The sequence below is a fragment of the Ambystoma mexicanum genome, chromosome 7p, assembly GCF_040938575.1.
Source record: "Ambystoma mexicanum isolate Mex_15411 chromosome 7p, UKY_AmexF1_1, whole genome shotgun sequence".
NCBI classification, from domain to species: Eukaryota; Metazoa; Chordata; class Amphibia; order Caudata; family Ambystomatidae; genus Ambystoma; species Ambystoma mexicanum.
This window is the reverse complement of record NC_090939.1, coordinates 818,965,995-818,983,477: the sequence shown is the minus strand read 5'-3', so window position 1 is coordinate 818,983,477 and position 17,483 is coordinate 818,965,995. Positions and strand designations below refer to the sequence as shown.

Here is a 17,483-nt window from a genome sequence, read left to right as displayed (position 1 = left end):
TAACCATCAGACACAATTTTAAACATTTTGGGGTGACCAGTGTTATGTAGGAAGCCGATCAGGTATATCTGGTAGGTAGACATCTCTTTATTGTATCCTTGACAAACACATATCCCAACCCATGGGTGGTCTTGAGGTGAGACAGAGCACCATGAAGGCCTCTTTGCATCCCAATGGTGGGATAATACGGCCAGAGAGATGTGTTTTCTGCACTCCAGTTTTGAAAGCAATCATGCAGTATCATTTTGCTATTCTTGTAATTGCACCATAAGCATCGGAAACTCTTTGCATACTCTAACCTGGAAAGGTTGATGGCTGAAATAGCAGCTTATTTTTGTTGAAATGGTAAATCAGGGAACACTTTCCTCAGCATTATGAGGTGAATGCCTGTGTGTCTGATGACCAACGGGATCTGAGGCTCCTTGGGAAGGCCTGTGGTTCACGATGGCCCCAGTTTCCAAAGCTTAGGAGAAGGTGTAAGTGGGAGTGCAGGGATATAAGACCTAACACTATATTTTTTGTATGGGTATAACAACAGGTGTTTCAATGCCACCCATTGATCTGTGGTGAGTATATTTTCAGTACTATTGGTATTTGAGAGTTTGATAATCAGTTGAGTATTGTCTGCACAATTGTGGCTAGAAAGATTGAAGGATCTGAAGAACTGTGGAAGTGGTGAATTGGTATGGCATCAAGAGCAGAGCGATCATAGAGACACCGAGGCACTCTCTGTATGGTGACAGAAATTGAGATATCATGATCAATTGGGAATATCCATCGAGGAATGACTTAATCCATTCTAAGGCGATGTCCCTGATACCTAGAGTTGAGTGTCAAGATCATAGTATAAAATGACCAATTTAGTCGAAAGCATCCAGAAGGTCAAGCAAGATAAGTATGTTGGCCCTATCCTGATCCCCATTTCTTGTCAGTTCATGACATATAGAAAGCAGAACACATTGTGTACTATCTCATATCTAAAGCCAACTTGTGCACTGTCTAATATGTTCTTCTCTTCAGTTAATTGTATATGTTGAATATATGCTGCTTTGTCAACCAGTTTTTCAATACATCTGCAATTACAAATGGGTCTGTAGTTATTAGGGTTTGAACAGTCTAGTACTGTGTTTTTAATAAATAGATTACAAAGGTCTTCCTTAAATTGCTCGGGTAACTGAACAGTTGGAAAGCAACCAGTATAGACATGAGCCATTTTGTTCATACAAGTATGGTATGTCCTTCGTTTATCCTTTATGCCCAAGGTCTTCCCTTGCGCAATGTGAATACAATATATCATATATGATGTTGCTCTACATGTTTTGCTGACAATTGTGTGTTGTAAATATGTATCCCATATTGCACATTGTCTAGATAGCTCATTCACAGTAGGTTAGGGGATCATTTTCAGACACATGTAGCATATCTTTCTATTAAAATGCTTACATACACACACACACACACAAACACGCATGCACGCACGCACACATGCAGGCATGCATGCATGCAAGCATGCACGCACGCACGCACGCATGCACGTGCACACTGAGTATTCTGTGTGGTGCTCTCTCATATCCAGTACCCACAACACATTTAAAGTCATAGTTCCTGCTGCCAGTGCCAATGATGATGACACATTGCACTTCAAGAAGCTCGTCATCATTTTGCAGTATGTTCCTTTGTTTCCTTATCCAGGAACAGTGAAGCTGTGCCACTGCAAGCTCCTAGGAGTGATAGGAAATATCTATACATGTCATTGACCTTCATTCTTCCATTCTGCAGGTCTCCAGATCTCAAGGAAACAAAGCCAGCAGTGCCTCATTCATGTCTGAACTACCCAGTACGAGCCGTAACTGTACATTCTACGGAACACCCCAGGTTAGTATGTTGAAGTACTGTTATTTGCTCTAGGAACAACACCAACATACAACCATTTGACTATGATTATCAAGATATAGTGTGATTTCTGGAAAAGCATTTTCACTGATCATATCACATATGGAAGTTCGACTCCTACTAAGATTATTGGAAATCCCTCACACTGCCGGAGTACCACTTTTTTCAAAGCCCTCATATCGCTGGACTTAAGAGTTGTCCTTTGAGAACATGCAACGGGATGCTTCACATCATAATTTCTGCACTCAATAGTTCCCCACTATTTGAATACTTACGCCACCTGTTGTTAGGATCTGAATCAATGCAAACGTAGCTCTCCACTCCTATACAAGCCGAGAAACACCTTCTGTGGTCTCTTATGTTTTAATACTGTTATTCTGCACCAGTTGCCACAGCAGTGGTTTTTCAGGGCCTGTGCATTGTCCAAGAAATGTGAGTATTGCGTCCTCACCTGAGGTAACTAGACCAGAGTAGCTTCCATGCTTCATCTTACTTCATGAGTTCCCTCTTTGCTGTTAGCTGTTTAAGACTGGACCTGCACTGTTTTGTTAGAGTGAATTACATATATTCAGTAAGTAAGTTATTTTGCAGTCAGTAATGATGCTTAATATATACCAGCTATCACACATTGAATTCGATACTGCGTAATAAGATCTTGGGCAAAGTAAATATGGACACCCACAGAAGACAATGATTAATACTATTCTGTATTAATCTCAATTGATGGCCGTTCATGATATCCATTAAATGGAATTGCATTAAAAAGGGGGAAATATTACCCAGTATATACCAGGAATGTTTACCCTTAATTGAGAAAGCGCTCCTTAATTCTCAACTCTCTACAGGTGATGCCATTCTGAAATATGGGCATATTTTGGCCAAGTTCTCTCGGTTTGTTACAAAACCTAGTCATCGGGGTTGCCTGGAAGGCCACTAAAAAAACACAGTGGTTTGATAACGAATGCAAAATAGCGAAGGAGCAGCTTCCAGGATGTATTGAAATCTAACAGGTATTGACATTAATACATTAGACTGGCAACAACTAACTATAAATCAGTGATTGCTGATAAGAAGAACACATATATTAAAGATAAGTGGATGGAACTCACTGATGCCATACTCAATAGGGATTGCACAAAGTTCTGGAAACTGGTAGCCACTGGAACTTCTGAGGATTCCAAAAAACAACATGGTAATATCCCTGAACAGAAGTGGTTTGAATATTTAATTTTTTATTTTTTTTAGTTTATTGTTTAAATCATGATGTTCATCCTTAACAAATATGGATATTAGGATAACATTACATATGCAATAACACATTACATGTCAATAGTACTACATCATGTTTAGCAAAGAAATTAAAACTTCATAAGAAAACTTGTTAAATAAATACCATTTGATGACACTGAAACCCATCAAAATTAAACACAATCGAATCCAAATACTAAAATACATCACACATTCCCTTAATTTTCCTCATCCCAGCACAAACTGTTTAGAAAACTAACCATGAATATTTTAAAGCTTTATATAGAGAAGCAAGACCACTTAAGGCATTTTGTGGTTTAGCAATCAGCGATGGGATGTCCCAAATTGAAACCTCAATTGAACCCCTAGTCGCCTCTTTAGAAGATGTGAACATTGCTTTTCCAGCCCAGAGAAGGAATGAAACACCTGGGCCAGAAAAAATAGCAATAGATGTGTTTAAATTGGAACCCTTCATATGGGATACATTCCAGGTACGATTATTTAATGACATTAGTGCTCTGGGTGTTGTACCAAAGTATTGGAGGAAAGCTGAAATCATCCCCATTAATAAGAACGGGCCCTAATCTACCATCCAAATCTGTCAATTCTTGTTATTGAATTCTGCAGGGAAAATATCTGCAAGGGTATTATTAGAACATTTAAAAACTTGGATGAATAATAATAATCGGATTAACCACTTTAAGGTTGGTTTTCAGGTTGGGGTCAGACCCATCTATCAGGTATTTAGACTTAATTTCATAGTCCAGAAGTATCTCACAATAAATCCAATGAATGTATACACAGTGTGTGTGTTAATCTCCAAAGAGCTTTCAATGAAGTACCAAGGAATACATTGTGGGAGAGGCTGATTAGTCTGGGGATTCCATATTCACTGTTTAATGCACTTAGATCACTTTACTCACACAATGAGGTAGTTGTGCGATGGAGGTGCAGTAACAACAGCACCTTCTTCTGAGGTGCAGAAAAGTGTCCTCCAGCTCTTTGTCCTAGAGCCCACTTGTCGGGGGGAAATTCTGCCGGGGTCAGCTGGCCGTCCGCGGACCCCCGGGCAGGGAGGCCCCAACTCCTCCCGCGTATCCCAAAAATGAGTATGAGGCACACGCAAGAAGCAAGGTGGTTCTGCTGTTTATTAAAAAACGGCAGGGATGGGTCAAGGATCGTATGCGTCCGTCCTGACTCTCTCTCTAAATTGGTGGGGCTTGCAGGCCCTTTTTACCTCAGTATGATGCGCTACTCGCGTCACCTGGGAAAGTTAGCAAAAAACCTATCGCCACTCTGGATTGGTTCTTCGAGTGGTAGGGTTAGTATAGCATACGTATAGAGAATGTTGTTAGTGGTTGAGGGTCAGTCAGGTGGTATACTTGGGTTGTCCCTGCTATTAGATACATGAAAATTGTTACATGAAGACCCCTGAGGATTGGCTAATGTTAATGGCGTTAGTGATAAGTACCCCATGTTCTGATTGGTCCACTCGCGAGCCCCCCAGCCTGGGACCATCGTTGTTCCCAGCTCGCGGTGCACCTGCTATTTGCAACAATGTGTAACTATGTGTTTGTGCAGACAATGCGTGGATTTGTTCATATGCTTGAAGGCAGACTACTCCCACCGCCGCAGATGTCCATTGAGCCGCTTCATTGTTGCTGCCTGTGTCTCGAAACGTGGGACCCAGGCGCCTCCTCCCTCCTGGGTCTGGCACCCTGTCAGGTTCGGCTTGGTCACGTGAGGAGAGACCGTGGTTGAGGCAGAATTCTGCACATTTAATATTGCATTTTCCACTGTGTGTCTGGCTTAGTTTGCAGGTGTGACCTTGGCTTCGGCTTGTGGTATGCGAGTTTGCAACATTGCTCCCTTGGCTGTCTTTTCTCGCCGGGCCCATTCTGCAGGGTCAGCAATTGTACTCTTGCTCGTTCAATGTTCATGGAGGCTCTTGCTTGCGACCTACTTGGGCCTGGTGCATAGGTGGGGATGTTTGATGCACGGCACTTTAAGTTATGGTATCATATTGCTTTATCCCCAGTATCATGTCTTCGTTATATTTCTCATTGCAATGCATGGGTTAGGAGAAGCGTCAGCAAGCATTTTAGATGAGTTCGTTGTGCGTCTTGCGTTTCTGCGTTTTGAAGAACCTATGTGAAAAATAATAAAGATGCGCGTCAGTGGGTGTGTCCGTCACCTACGTCATAGCACTGAATATGTTCTTCGTGTGGATTGGTGTGGGAGTGTCCAGTGTGCATGTTTGCACGGGTGTTCTGACCGTTGGCTAGGTCGTCATGGCATCTCTAACGATGTGTTCATTTACTGTTGAATGGTTCAGTCGAGTTCATCCATGCCGCAGGAGTCGGCTTGTTCAGGGCAGGCTGGTGGGCAGGCTGGTGGGCACATCCGTATGTTCCTGTACCAGGGTATTTGGTCGTCTGGTAGATAGGCAAACTCCTCTCGTGGCGGGTGTCTGGGCCGCGATCCTCTAGGCCAGGGGCGTGAGGGGATTGGTGGGAGTCTTTTGTTCCATTCTCCCACTTCACACTCTATTCAGACTTTATGACTGATGTTCCCGCCTTAGGCAAGGATGAATATCCAGTGTTGTTTCTTTTGACGACGCAGTTCTGTTTTCCATGACTCCAACTGGGCTGAAACAGCAACTGGAACTATTGGTTGCCTTTTATGCCAATAATGTCCAGTTAGTTAATCTATCTAAAACAAAATCTCTGTTCTTAGAAATTCCAAGTAGAAAGCACTTGCAATTAAGCCTATACATTGATGGTTCCCCCATTGATCAAGTGAGATCCATTGATTATTTGGGCACTAGGTTCATGGACAAGAGCAGTTGGGCCCTGCAGCTGGCTGGAAAAGTCTAATCTATCTATCACTAGCTGGGGTACCCAGCGTTGCCCGTGTCATGATCGAGTGGTGTCTTGTGTGCCCTGGAAGATGTTGCTCTTGTCCTCTTGTCAGCAAGTCTTGCTTCAGTTTGCTCAGGTGTTTCATGTACCCTGCAGGATTTTGCTCTTGTCCTCCCGTCAGCAAGTCTTGCTTCAGTTTTCTCTGGCATCTCATTTGCCCTGGAGAAAGTTGCTCTTGTCCTCTGGTCGGAAGGTCGTGCTGCTGTTTGTTGTGCTTCAGAAGCTCTTGATATTGATTTTCGCATTGCATCAGATGGAGCTTTTCCAAGTGATGTTTGTTTATTGTGTGGCATGTTTCAGTCACTTAATGGCTCAGCCCATTTAAGAAAATGTCCAAGAAAGATTGATTGATTGTGCTCTCTTCTCGTGAATGAACTTAAGTAAACTTTAAGCTTGCCATTCCCCATACATGGTGTGATAAAAACAAATGTAATTCTTTTATGTTTATTCCCTTTAAAAAACCGTTTCGAACCGTATACAATAGTAATACATTTTAAAGGAATAACCAACATATCGAACATTTTGCTTCAGACACGTTTCCAAATTGTGCCTCCTTCTAGTACCTACGGTAGTGAATCCGGGTGAGCATCAGTAAATGAGGGTGTCCACGGAGTAAATTGTTTGCCCCAAACAAATGAGGAATCGTTGCAAATTGTTTGCCCCAAACAAATGAGGAATCGTTGCAAAATGTGGTAGCAGTGTGTTCAACGATGTGGATTTGTATAGCCAGACAAACATACACTTTATTTTGGCATATGGGATTTTTGCATACAAACATAGACTACGATCTTGCCCCAGACAAAAGAGGAATCCATACACAATTTTGGGGAACGTGGGTTCAAAGGTGTGGGTTTATATAGCCGGACAAACATACACACACACACATACATACATTCAGCTTTATATATAAAGATTAAGTAGGTATAGTAATGCTATGCCAGATTTATTAGGGATCATGGTAATGGTTTATTGACGTCAACTCTCAACATCTATAAACATCTATACATTTCAAGTTCGCCAAGCAGCGCTTTATGGTGCAGAGATTTAGGACCATCACACTGACAAAATGATTGGAGTCACAGAGAATGTGTTTTAAAAAAACATGCTGAACTTGTCAAGGAGTACTAAATTACATTGGCCAAGTTCCTGCCCTCAAAAACCTGCTCTTTCGGTTTCGGGTCCGGAGTTCACCCTCACTTGCCCCGGTGTAAAGATGCCAAAGAGTTACTTAGCTATCTCGGTGAGAGTACCCATATGAGTAATCTGACTATCATTAATCTAAAAGTAAAATCAGTTACACAAATATAATTCCAAGAGGAAGAAGTGAAACAGGTTATTGACATGAATTTGAGTTCCCCTGTTCTAAAATGCTATTGGGATTGTAAATCAGCAATAGGCTACGATACACGACCTGGCCCCTTCACTTTTCTTCGAGGTCACGTGTAGTATTTTACCATTGGCCTCACGCACTTTTTTAATGGGGCAGGAACCTTATCGGATCACTGTCCACATTTTCGTGGATATGAATGACACGGACATCGGTTTCGTATTAATATGCCCCATGTAGGTTTGAGTGAGAAGGCTTTAATTGGAGCCCAGCTGTAATGTTTTAAGCATGCATGATATATCAGTCGCCATGATGGCTTGAAAGGAACAGACAACCAAGTGTCTGTCCTTGCTGCGGCCAATTATTTATACCGGGCATGGATTTGTAGAAAGAAATTATTAGGCATTATGAATAAACTAAAGAGAGCATATCAAATACTGGCTGATTGCCCCTGAGGGTATTGTGTCTTGTCTCTTTAACGATTATGCAATATGCTGACTTGAAAAGCTAGAAATGATTGACAATTAATTGGCCAGAGAAGGTCCAATAATAACTTGGAATTCTTCCTTTGCCCTTTGATGATCTGTGACTAAGCAGCAATTTCTGTTATTCTTATTGGTTTAGGAGCTAGAATTCCATTGCTGCGTGATAATTCTCAGAATTATGTCACTTCATTGTACTTATGCATATGAAGCACTAGTGCTGTACATGTTATATTCTTGCTGCCTATCCATTTTGTATTGTTTTATCCAAGTGAACATGGTATTTATGACTGTTCTTTAATGATGTATGCTTTTATGGAAACATGGCGAAATAAAGTCATCGAATGATGGTGATGATTAATGCTACTTCTTGATTTTAAAAGTATTCATGAATAGGTGGTGTGAACAGCATGATACATACATCTGAAGTGTGATGTAAACCAAAGGAGAGTAGCCATGGTAAAGGTAAAAGTCCTGGCTCTTGCATAGTCTATTGGTTGTGCACGCTGTCTCTCAGGTCCATGGCAGAGGCATGAAGGAGGTGGCCTTTATGGCGGGGCGAGGATTGACACTGTTTCAAAGATTGCCATCAAATGCCTGGGAATTGCCAAGCATCACCCTAAGCTGTCCTGGTACTTGCACCATGCCAATGGTTGTGGTAAAACGAACATGTACGTGTGTCATTGCAAAATATTGCCATCAAGTGTCCAGAAGCTTGTCCCAAAGCCAAAGATTGCCATCAGCAACCTAGGTACTTGCATCATTGAAAATGATTCCCGTTGCACGCCCAGAAGCTTGCCCCTTTGCAAAGTGTTTCCACTAGCTGCTCAGCTACATGCAGCATTGCCATGAAACGCTATTATCAAGGGTTGACATCAAGTTCCGGGGGACTTGTGTCACTGCAGAGGATTGCCATAAAATGCCTTAGTACTTGTTGCATTGCCAAGTATTGCCTTCACCTGCAATGAAGCTTGCCTCACTGCAATGGATTGCCAACAACTGCCCCGATACTTCTCTTATTCCCAAGGATTTCCACCAACTGCTCAGCTGCTCTCCTATTGCCAATGATTGCCATACAATTCTCAGAAGCTGTATAGAGAGCAGGATAGAGCCAGAGGAGGATGCGGAAGAGTCAGTATGCTGCCCTGCTGTTCCATGATGATGACAGTGAAGGGGGCAGACACACTGGCACCAGGATACTCTTGTACAATGAGAATCCGAGTGCAACTTAGAATGAAGAAGTGGAGAGTTTGGCCCAGGATGTCATGCAGCCTTCTTTGACACAATGGGCCTCATTACGAGTCCGGCGGTAACCGAGGCGGTAAAACCGCCTGGTTACTGCCGGACTTGTATTACCATTCCGCCTCCGTGACTCCCGGAAATACCAGGGCATTACAACCCTGGTGTCCCGGGAATTCCGGAGGCGGAATGGTGTTAATCCCCATTCCCATTGTGGGAACGGGGAGCATGGAAACACCGGCACCATCTCGTGATGGTGCCGGTGTTTCCATGTCCGCCTGCAGGCGGACGGTGTTAAACCCGCCAGGTCAGACCTGGCGGGATTGACGCCTCCACCTGCAGGAGTCGTGATCACCTGGTATGGAAACAACGGTGGTGGCGGGTTTACCGCCACCGTTGTTTCCATACCGGGCGATTTGTAATGAGGCCCAATATTTTATCGAGCTGGAGGCAGGTTTTGAGAAAGGATCCCTACAGGAATGTTGGTAATGGTAATGTTAATGTTTATTTATATAGAGCCTATTTTCAAGGTAGGGTTTCAAAGCGCTCAAGGGGGGTGGGAACATGGGAAAAGACAACCGTTGAATCAAAGCTCTTGAAATTCTGAGACGATAATAGTGTGCACAGGCAGAGTAAGTGCATATAATACGATTACAGTTGAGGCACAGCAAATAGGCCTGGCAGCGACTTTGCAGTTTTAACAAGTGCAATTAAGGTGTGAAGACAGGGGAGAGCAGACAGACAATCTTCAGGCACAGTACATTCGGATAATGCAAGTGCACAGAAGGATGCAGGGAGGGGGAGGTCCAAGTGCACTCAGTCAGTGGGATCTGGGGTAAGTGCAGATAGAGCCACTCTCTTGGGTCATTTCCCAAGTGCAGTGAGGGTGGGGCGAGTGCAGGGCCCTGAGAAAAGTGAGAGAGAGGACTGGTGGGGGTGCCAGGGACCTGTGAGACTCTGAGATACACCATGCGGCCAGTCGGCCAGCTGTGAGGAGGAGGGGGAGAGGGAAAGAGCAGAGCGGGGTATTGGGAGTGAGAAGGAAAAGGAGGAGAGGAAGGTCTTGAGGAGTTTCCAGAACTTAAGAAGATCAGGCTCATTACGGAGGGTGGCAGGGAGGCTATTCCAGAGGTTGGCACCTGCTGAGGATAAGGTTCTCCCTCCAAATCTCTGCTTGGAGAACCATTTCACTCGCAGAAGGTTGGGGTAGATGAGCGGAGGGCTCGCGGGGGACAGTATTTAAGTAGGCAACGTCGCAGCTAGGTAGGTCCCAAGCCCCAGAAAGTCTTGTGAACAATGAAGAGGGTTGGAGAGGAAGGTTTTTATCTTGGTGTTTTCCTTCTCATCCATCCTGTCATACATCTGTTAGCATGATCAGTTCATTGAGCGTCCCTTCAGCGTAGGAGAGCTTGCCATGCAAAATGTGGCTTTCAAACTCTGGTACATTGATATCCCACGTTTCAAGCATGACTGCCTTTGGTACAGATGCGTCTGAGCTGGCTGACCTAGAGCAGCTTTCTATCTCTATCTTCCAGCATGTCATGTGCCTGTAGCCACTCTGTCCTCGCAGCTGTGTTGTAGTTGCTCTGATGCAAGGCTCACCTTTCTTGGCAATACTCCCTGGCTTTGGTCACCATTAAAGGCACCAGCTGCTGTGTGAAAATGGATACTTTCCACAGTGTTGTGTTTTTACTTCCTTGACATTTGGTCGACCTCTTTATCCTCTGTGGAGTCCTTTATTTGAACCCATTTATATTGTTACACATTTGTATTTTTTTCCTTATTTCCAATTTTGTATGTATTTTTATTCTTTCATGTTTCTGTGAGTGAATGGTATGCTTGTTCTAAAAATAAAAAAATAAAAATAATTTTAAAAAAACAATCCTACTTCTTTTCCAAAGATTGTCATTAACAACATAAGTACTTAGGCCATGGCCAGGGATTGCCATCAAATGCTCAGGTACTCGCTTCATTTCCAACAAATGCCATCAAGTTCCCAGGAAGGTGCCTCATTACCCAGGATAGTCATGAATGGTCGAGCTGCACAATCCATTGAAAGGTTTGCCGTCAAATGCCCTAAAGCTTGCCCTTTTTTCCCAAGAATCTGTGACAACTCCTTGGATACTTGCCCAATTGCCAAGTATGGTGTTGTGTCCTGGTTGCCTGTCATGCTCGCAATAATCAGCTGAAGTTACAATGTTTGTATATCATGTGGGCATGAGCAGCTCTGAGAACGGTTGGGTGAGCGCTTTGATATGATATGATATGGCATATTGCAACGCGCCTATACACAAGTGTGAATGATTGCTCTATGTGAATGTGTGTTGGGGCTAAACGGGAGTGAGTTAGGTGAACGGTGTGTGACTCCTGTGTCTCGAAGTAAACTGAGTAACAACCTCAAGAATAAAGCTCATATAGAGGACTCTGAAACCGAGCTCTTATCTGGACATATAGCCATAACATATTGCCATTAAGTTCCCTGCTGCTTACCGCATTGCCCAGAATTACTGTCTATTTGCCAGACGAATACCTTTTTGTGAAGGATTGCCAGGCACTTTCCCAAAACCCTCGTTATTCAGCTTCCCTTCTTTTCAAAGCCAGTGCAAGGAAGAAGCGTCACTTCATTCTTCTTGGCTGCCAGAGAAGAACGAAGCGACTAGTTCTCATTCGAGGCTCGCCCCAGTGGTGCGTCCATACTCTTGTGACTGGGGTGGCCCAAGTGGGGCATTCACTTATGCAGGGGTGGCATGAAGTACGAGTGCACAAACACATATTGATCATAGTTCATGATAAATGGGATGGCACCTTGGGTGGCCAATCAGATTCCTGGGGTAGCACGTGCCACTCGTGGTCACTCCCCGGACATGCCACTGGCTCGTCCCAGGAGAAGAATGCAGCGAGCAGGAGGAAGGTGTAATGATTAATTTACATGCCCAATAGGCTGTAACCTTTACTCAAATGAGTGTATAGTCTACTCAATTACTCACTTTAAAACAGTTGCAATCCGATTGAAAGGTCGACAGAATTGTCTTTCCACCCAGATCTACAGGCGTAGATACCACCAGCTCTGTTTCTGCCCTTCCTTACTCCAAACCTACACACACGCGTACAAAACGTACATAATAACAACATGTCTTCCCACACTGCAAATAATGAGCACATAGGGACAGCGAATGGCTGCCCAGTTTCTCCCACTTTGGACTGGTCTGCTGCATCTCTCTGATGGTGAAAGCTCCCACTATCGGTTCCATCTGATCACTTACCTGCTTTTCCTGGACCCATTTCAAGACTTATCTCAAATCTGCTTCCATGTCAGCTTCCAAAACCGGTTTTCTAAATCACCACCATGTACCCAACTTTTCTTAACCAAAATCGGATTTCCTTATATTCGAAGATTACCTCTATCGCTCTACTCTGTTCACATATGGTTTCCTGGGATCAACATTGTTTCATCATGGACTCGAGCTGGACAAAGTCTCATATGTTAGTTATCTCAGCCATCTCTCTTTTTAAATAAAGCTATGTTGTCTTTACCCCTAGAGTGCCCTACCACATTTCGGGCCTTGGCTTCTTAATGGCATGAGTTAAAATATTTTCTATTTTCTGGATTTAATTAGTGTTTCTTGTCATACATGAATTTGGATGCTCATCTGCACAAGTACAGTTCTGGTTTTGAATGGCTATTCTGAAAAATCTGAAATGACTGTATTTTACTAATTGTTTTTGTTTGTTTTAATGGAAGGCTAATAGAGTATTATGTCATGTTATTTTCTTTCCTTTGAACCGTAAAGTATTATCATAGTTTTAATCGAGCATTCAGCATTAATACTTGAGCAAATACCACTATGAAAGTTTCTTTTCAAAATATTTGGTATTGCCTGGAAAAATCTCATTCATTTCACAATCAAAGTCACGTTTATTCAGAGGAGTCCTGAAGTACCATCATTGTTGTATTATGCCAAACATGCTAAGCAACATCTCCCAATTAAACAAGGACACCAACAGTGAAATTCATCATGGGTGCCTACTTATGAGAGTATCCCCCACACATACCTGTCACTGTCTCATCAGATCGCCAGACTGGTTTATTGCACCACCTTCTACATCGTAATCCTGACCGGAACGTCTGCAAACTCCAAAGGGTCCTAAACCAAGACAACAGCACCATCTCCAGACTGTCCTAGTCTGACAATGTCACACTGGTGTTGAGAGACAAATTGTTGCCCTTTATCCAATCCTCCTCTGTCAGGAAAGGTTCTGGAGAAGGCGTCATAAACACAGCTTGAAAAAGAATTGGAAGAGCATGGCTTCTTCAAAGACTCTAAGTCCATCTTTACAGCTGATATTGGCACCAAGTCCAATGTATTCAATGAGATGGATAATTTGCTGATGTTCATTGTCCATATCTGTATTTCAGTCTTTCTCAGACCTGTCAATGGCCTTTGACACCACTGATCATGGTGGGCTGCTGGCCATGTGGAGGACTTGGTGGGGGGCCAAGGAACAGTGCTTGTTTGGATCTCTGAGTTGCTTTCGGGGAGACCTTTCAAGTGATCATAGGACTATATTTCTCAGGACTGGCATTCCTACCCCTTCTTGGACCCACATGTTAGTGGTTGTCATGCACACATGACTCTGAAAACAATTGAGCACAAACCAAGACATGAAAACTGCTTTGAAACATGTGCAGTGCACTCACAGCATTCAGGGAGGTGTACGTCGGGCGTTTGTAGACAAGAGAGGCAAGGTGAGCAAGAAGGGCAGTAGGGATTCAGGTAAGAGGCCGGGGAGTAGTATTGGCTTACTGGCAAAGGGGTGAGGAGCAAGAGGGGGCATGGAGGTAGTGGCAGAAAAGGGGGTTAGGTGCGTCGCCCAGATAAGTGCAGGCAGTAGAGCAGCTAGAGTAGCTAGTGGTGAGGTGCAGCATAGGGAAGAGGGTGTGAAAACAGGGTTCTGGGAGTTCCCCCAGATTAGAGAATTACCAACTGTGGTGGCAGGAAGGTCTCTTCACAGTTTTTCAGAGGCACTTGCTTAAAAGTGTCATTGTGAAAGGGAGATATATGACCAGACAGTTTTTGATTCCATTTGCTGGGTTTGCACTCTCTTCTCTCAAAATGGAATTGGGTTCCGTTGGTTTATAAAGAAACTTGTTCTACAATGTGTTGTGTTTGTAGATTTCTAAAACCAAGAAAATGATACTTTCCTTGCTGCTATGGGTGGTAAATTCCAAATTGTAGCTATTGTTAGTAGTAGAAGGGGCTCCTTTTTCACTAGATAAAATATTGACAGGTGGTAACGCCCCCTTGTTCCATCTTAGTCCCTCCCCTTTTGATGTGCTTTGATATAAATGTAATATAAATTTGATATAAAAATGATATAAAAAAGGTTTGAGATCGATTTTATATCTAATGTATTTTGGATATAAAGTGTTTTTTTTTAATTTATACCAGTTTTGATATAAAGTGAATATACATTTCATATAAAATCTATATAAAGAAGGGAGCAGTGCTGGACGATGTTTCTCGGTTGAGCACTGAGCGAGAACAGAGAAAGACAGAGAAAGTGAATATAGAGTTTTGCAGAGTGACGCGTTGATGACATCAGAGGGGTTCGACCCCGGGGTGATAGGAAGCAGAAATACATTTGATATGAAATTGATTAGCCTGCCAAAGTTTTTTATAGCAATTTTATTGAGCCACAATATTTTTTATATAAAATGTATAGGAAGAGGAAAATATCAACAATTTAGATATCTTTTTCATTTAAAAATATTTATAAAAATAATATACATGTTTTTTGATATATACATTGTACATACACAATAATATTAAACATGATTTTTTTTATATACAAAATGATACTAACAATCATATTTTTGGATATAAAAATGTATAAACAAATGAAAATTAAAACTCATATTTTATTATATAGAAATGTATATAAACGTTAATATTTTTAATATAACATATGAATCTACATTTTTTATATAACCTTCCCAGAAAATGTTGATATAAAAAATGTTTGATATACATTTTGATATAAAATTGTATACCAATCTTATGTAAGCTGGCTTTGATACAGCGTGTAAATAATGCAAAGAAGTTTATTTTATAAGTAAACTGCTATGGGTGGTAAATTCCAAATTGTAGCTATTGTTAGTAGTAGAAGGGGCTCCCTTTTTCACTAGTTAAAATATTGACAGGTGGTAAAGCCCCCTTCTTCCAGTCTTAGTCCCTCCCCTTTTGATGTGCTTTGATATAAACGTAATATAAATTTGATATAAAAATGATATAAAAAAGGTTTGAGATCGATTTCATATCTAATGTATTTTGGATATAAAGGGGGTAATTCATAGAATTTAGCGCACAAGTGGCGCACGCGGCTGGCGCACAGTGTGCGCATGCGAATCCCTGCGCCAGCCGCTTGCGCCAAAACCCATTTCCGCGCACAGCGTATTCATGGATTCCAGCTACCAAAACCAGCCGTGGCGCACAGTGGCGCAGCGACCCTGCAGCAGCGGCAGTTACGCCCCCAAGAACGCCTCTCGCGCAGGGAAAAGCCATCAAAATCCCCAATCCAGCGCAAAGGGCTGCGCTAACCCTGTACCAGCACGGCAAGCGGGCTACGTGTATCACTGGGGTGCGCGGGAAGTACCTCACGTCATTTCAGCTGGGTATGTGTATTTCAGGGGTGTGCTTGAAGTTCCACACGCGATTCCATCAGGGTACGTGTACAACAAGGGTGCGCGGGAATTTTCACACGTGAATTCAGCAGGGTACGTGTATATCAGGGGTGCGTGGGAAGTTTCACACGCGAATGTCCTGGCTACGTGTATTTCGGGGTGCGCGGGAAGTTCCACATGCGATATCAGCAGGGTACGTGTATTCCAGTGGTGCGCTGGAAGTTCCACACGCGAATGTCCTGGCTACGTGTATTTCGGGGTGCGTGGGAAGTTTCACACGCGATATCAGCAGGGTACGTGTATTCCAGGGGTGCGCGGGAAGTTCCACACGCGAATGTCCTGGCTATGTGTATCTTGGGGTGCGCGGGAAGTTTCACATGCAAAATCAGCAGGGTACATGTATATCAGGGGTGCGCGGGAAGTTCCACACGCGAATGTCCTGGCTATGTGTATTTTCGGGGTGCGCGGGAAGGTTCACACGCGATTTCAGCAGGGTACGTGTATTCCAGGGGTGCGCGGGAAGTTCCACACGCAAATGTCTTGGCTACGTGTATCTTGGGGTGCGCGGGAAGTTTCACACGCGATATCAGCAGGGTACATGTATATCAGGGGTGCGCGGGAAGTTCAACACGCGAATGTCCTGGCTATGTGTATTTCGGGGTGCGCAGGAAGTTTCACACGCGACATCAGCAGGGTACGTGTATTTCAGGGGTGCGCGGAAAGCATCACACGCGATTCCATCAGGCTACGCGTATTACAGGGGTGCGCGGGGAGCACCACACGTGAATTGCACGTGTCGGTCCTCCCAGGTGTTCCCTCTACACCCTCTACGGCCCCTGCAGGTGGCCTACACCACAGGGGCCTACCCTGCACATGTCCTGCAGGCACCCCATCCACCATGGCCATGCCCCCCCAGCCAACCCACATGTCAACTTGCACTACTTCCCACCAACGCATGTCCCCCTGCACCCCCAGCCACCAGGGCAGCCTCCACCAGGCCCCCACCCATGTCTCCCTCCACCCCCACCCCCCAGCAGTGCAGGGGCAGCCTCCACCAGGCCCCCACTCATGTCCCCTATCACCCCCACCCCCCAGCCACCAGGGGCAGCCTCCACCAGGCCCCCACCCATGTCCAACTCATGTTCCCCTGCACCCCCACCCCCCAGCAGTGCAGGGGCAGCCTCCACCAGGCCCCCACTCATGTCCCCTATCACCCCCACCCCCCAGCCACCAGGTGCAGCCTCCACCAGGCCCCCACCCATGTCCAACTCATGTTCCCCTCCACCCCCACCTCCCAGCAGTGCAGGGCAGCCTCCACCAGGCCCCCACTCATGTCCCCTATCACCCCCACCCCCCAGCCTCCAGGAGCAGCCTCCACCAGGCCCCCACCCATGTCTCCCACCACCCCCACCCCCCAGCAGTGCAGGGGCAGCCTCCACCAGGCCCCCACTCATGTCCCCTATCACCCCCACCCCCAGCCACCAGGGGCAGCCTCCACCAGGCCCCCACCCATGTCCAACTCATGTTCCCCATGCACCCCCACCCCCCAGCAGTGCAGGGGCAGCCTCCACCAGGCCCCCACTCATGTCCCCTATCACCCCCACCCCCCAGCCACCAGGGGCAGCCTCCACCAGGCCCCCACCCATGTCCAACTCATGTCTCCCACCACCTCCACCCCCCAGCAGTGCAGG

At 44.6% G+C, this 17,483-nt stretch overlaps 1 protein-coding gene across 7 annotated transcripts in view; it reads left to right on the top strand.

Annotated features, from left to right (window-relative positions):
• The window catches only part of LOC138525572 (uncharacterized), a 1,145,196-nt gene that overhangs the window by 670,081 nt on the left and 457,632 nt on the right, over nucleotides 1-17,483 (top strand). For all 7 annotated transcript variants that reach the window (XM_069635615.1, XM_069635611.1, XM_069635616.1 and 4 more), the window contains one exon: nucleotides 1,780-1,875. In XM_069635615.1, coding sequence (XP_069491716.1) covers nucleotides 1,780-1,875 — 96 coding nt within the window. The remainder of the gene's footprint in view (nucleotides 1-1,779; nucleotides 1,876-17,483) is intronic.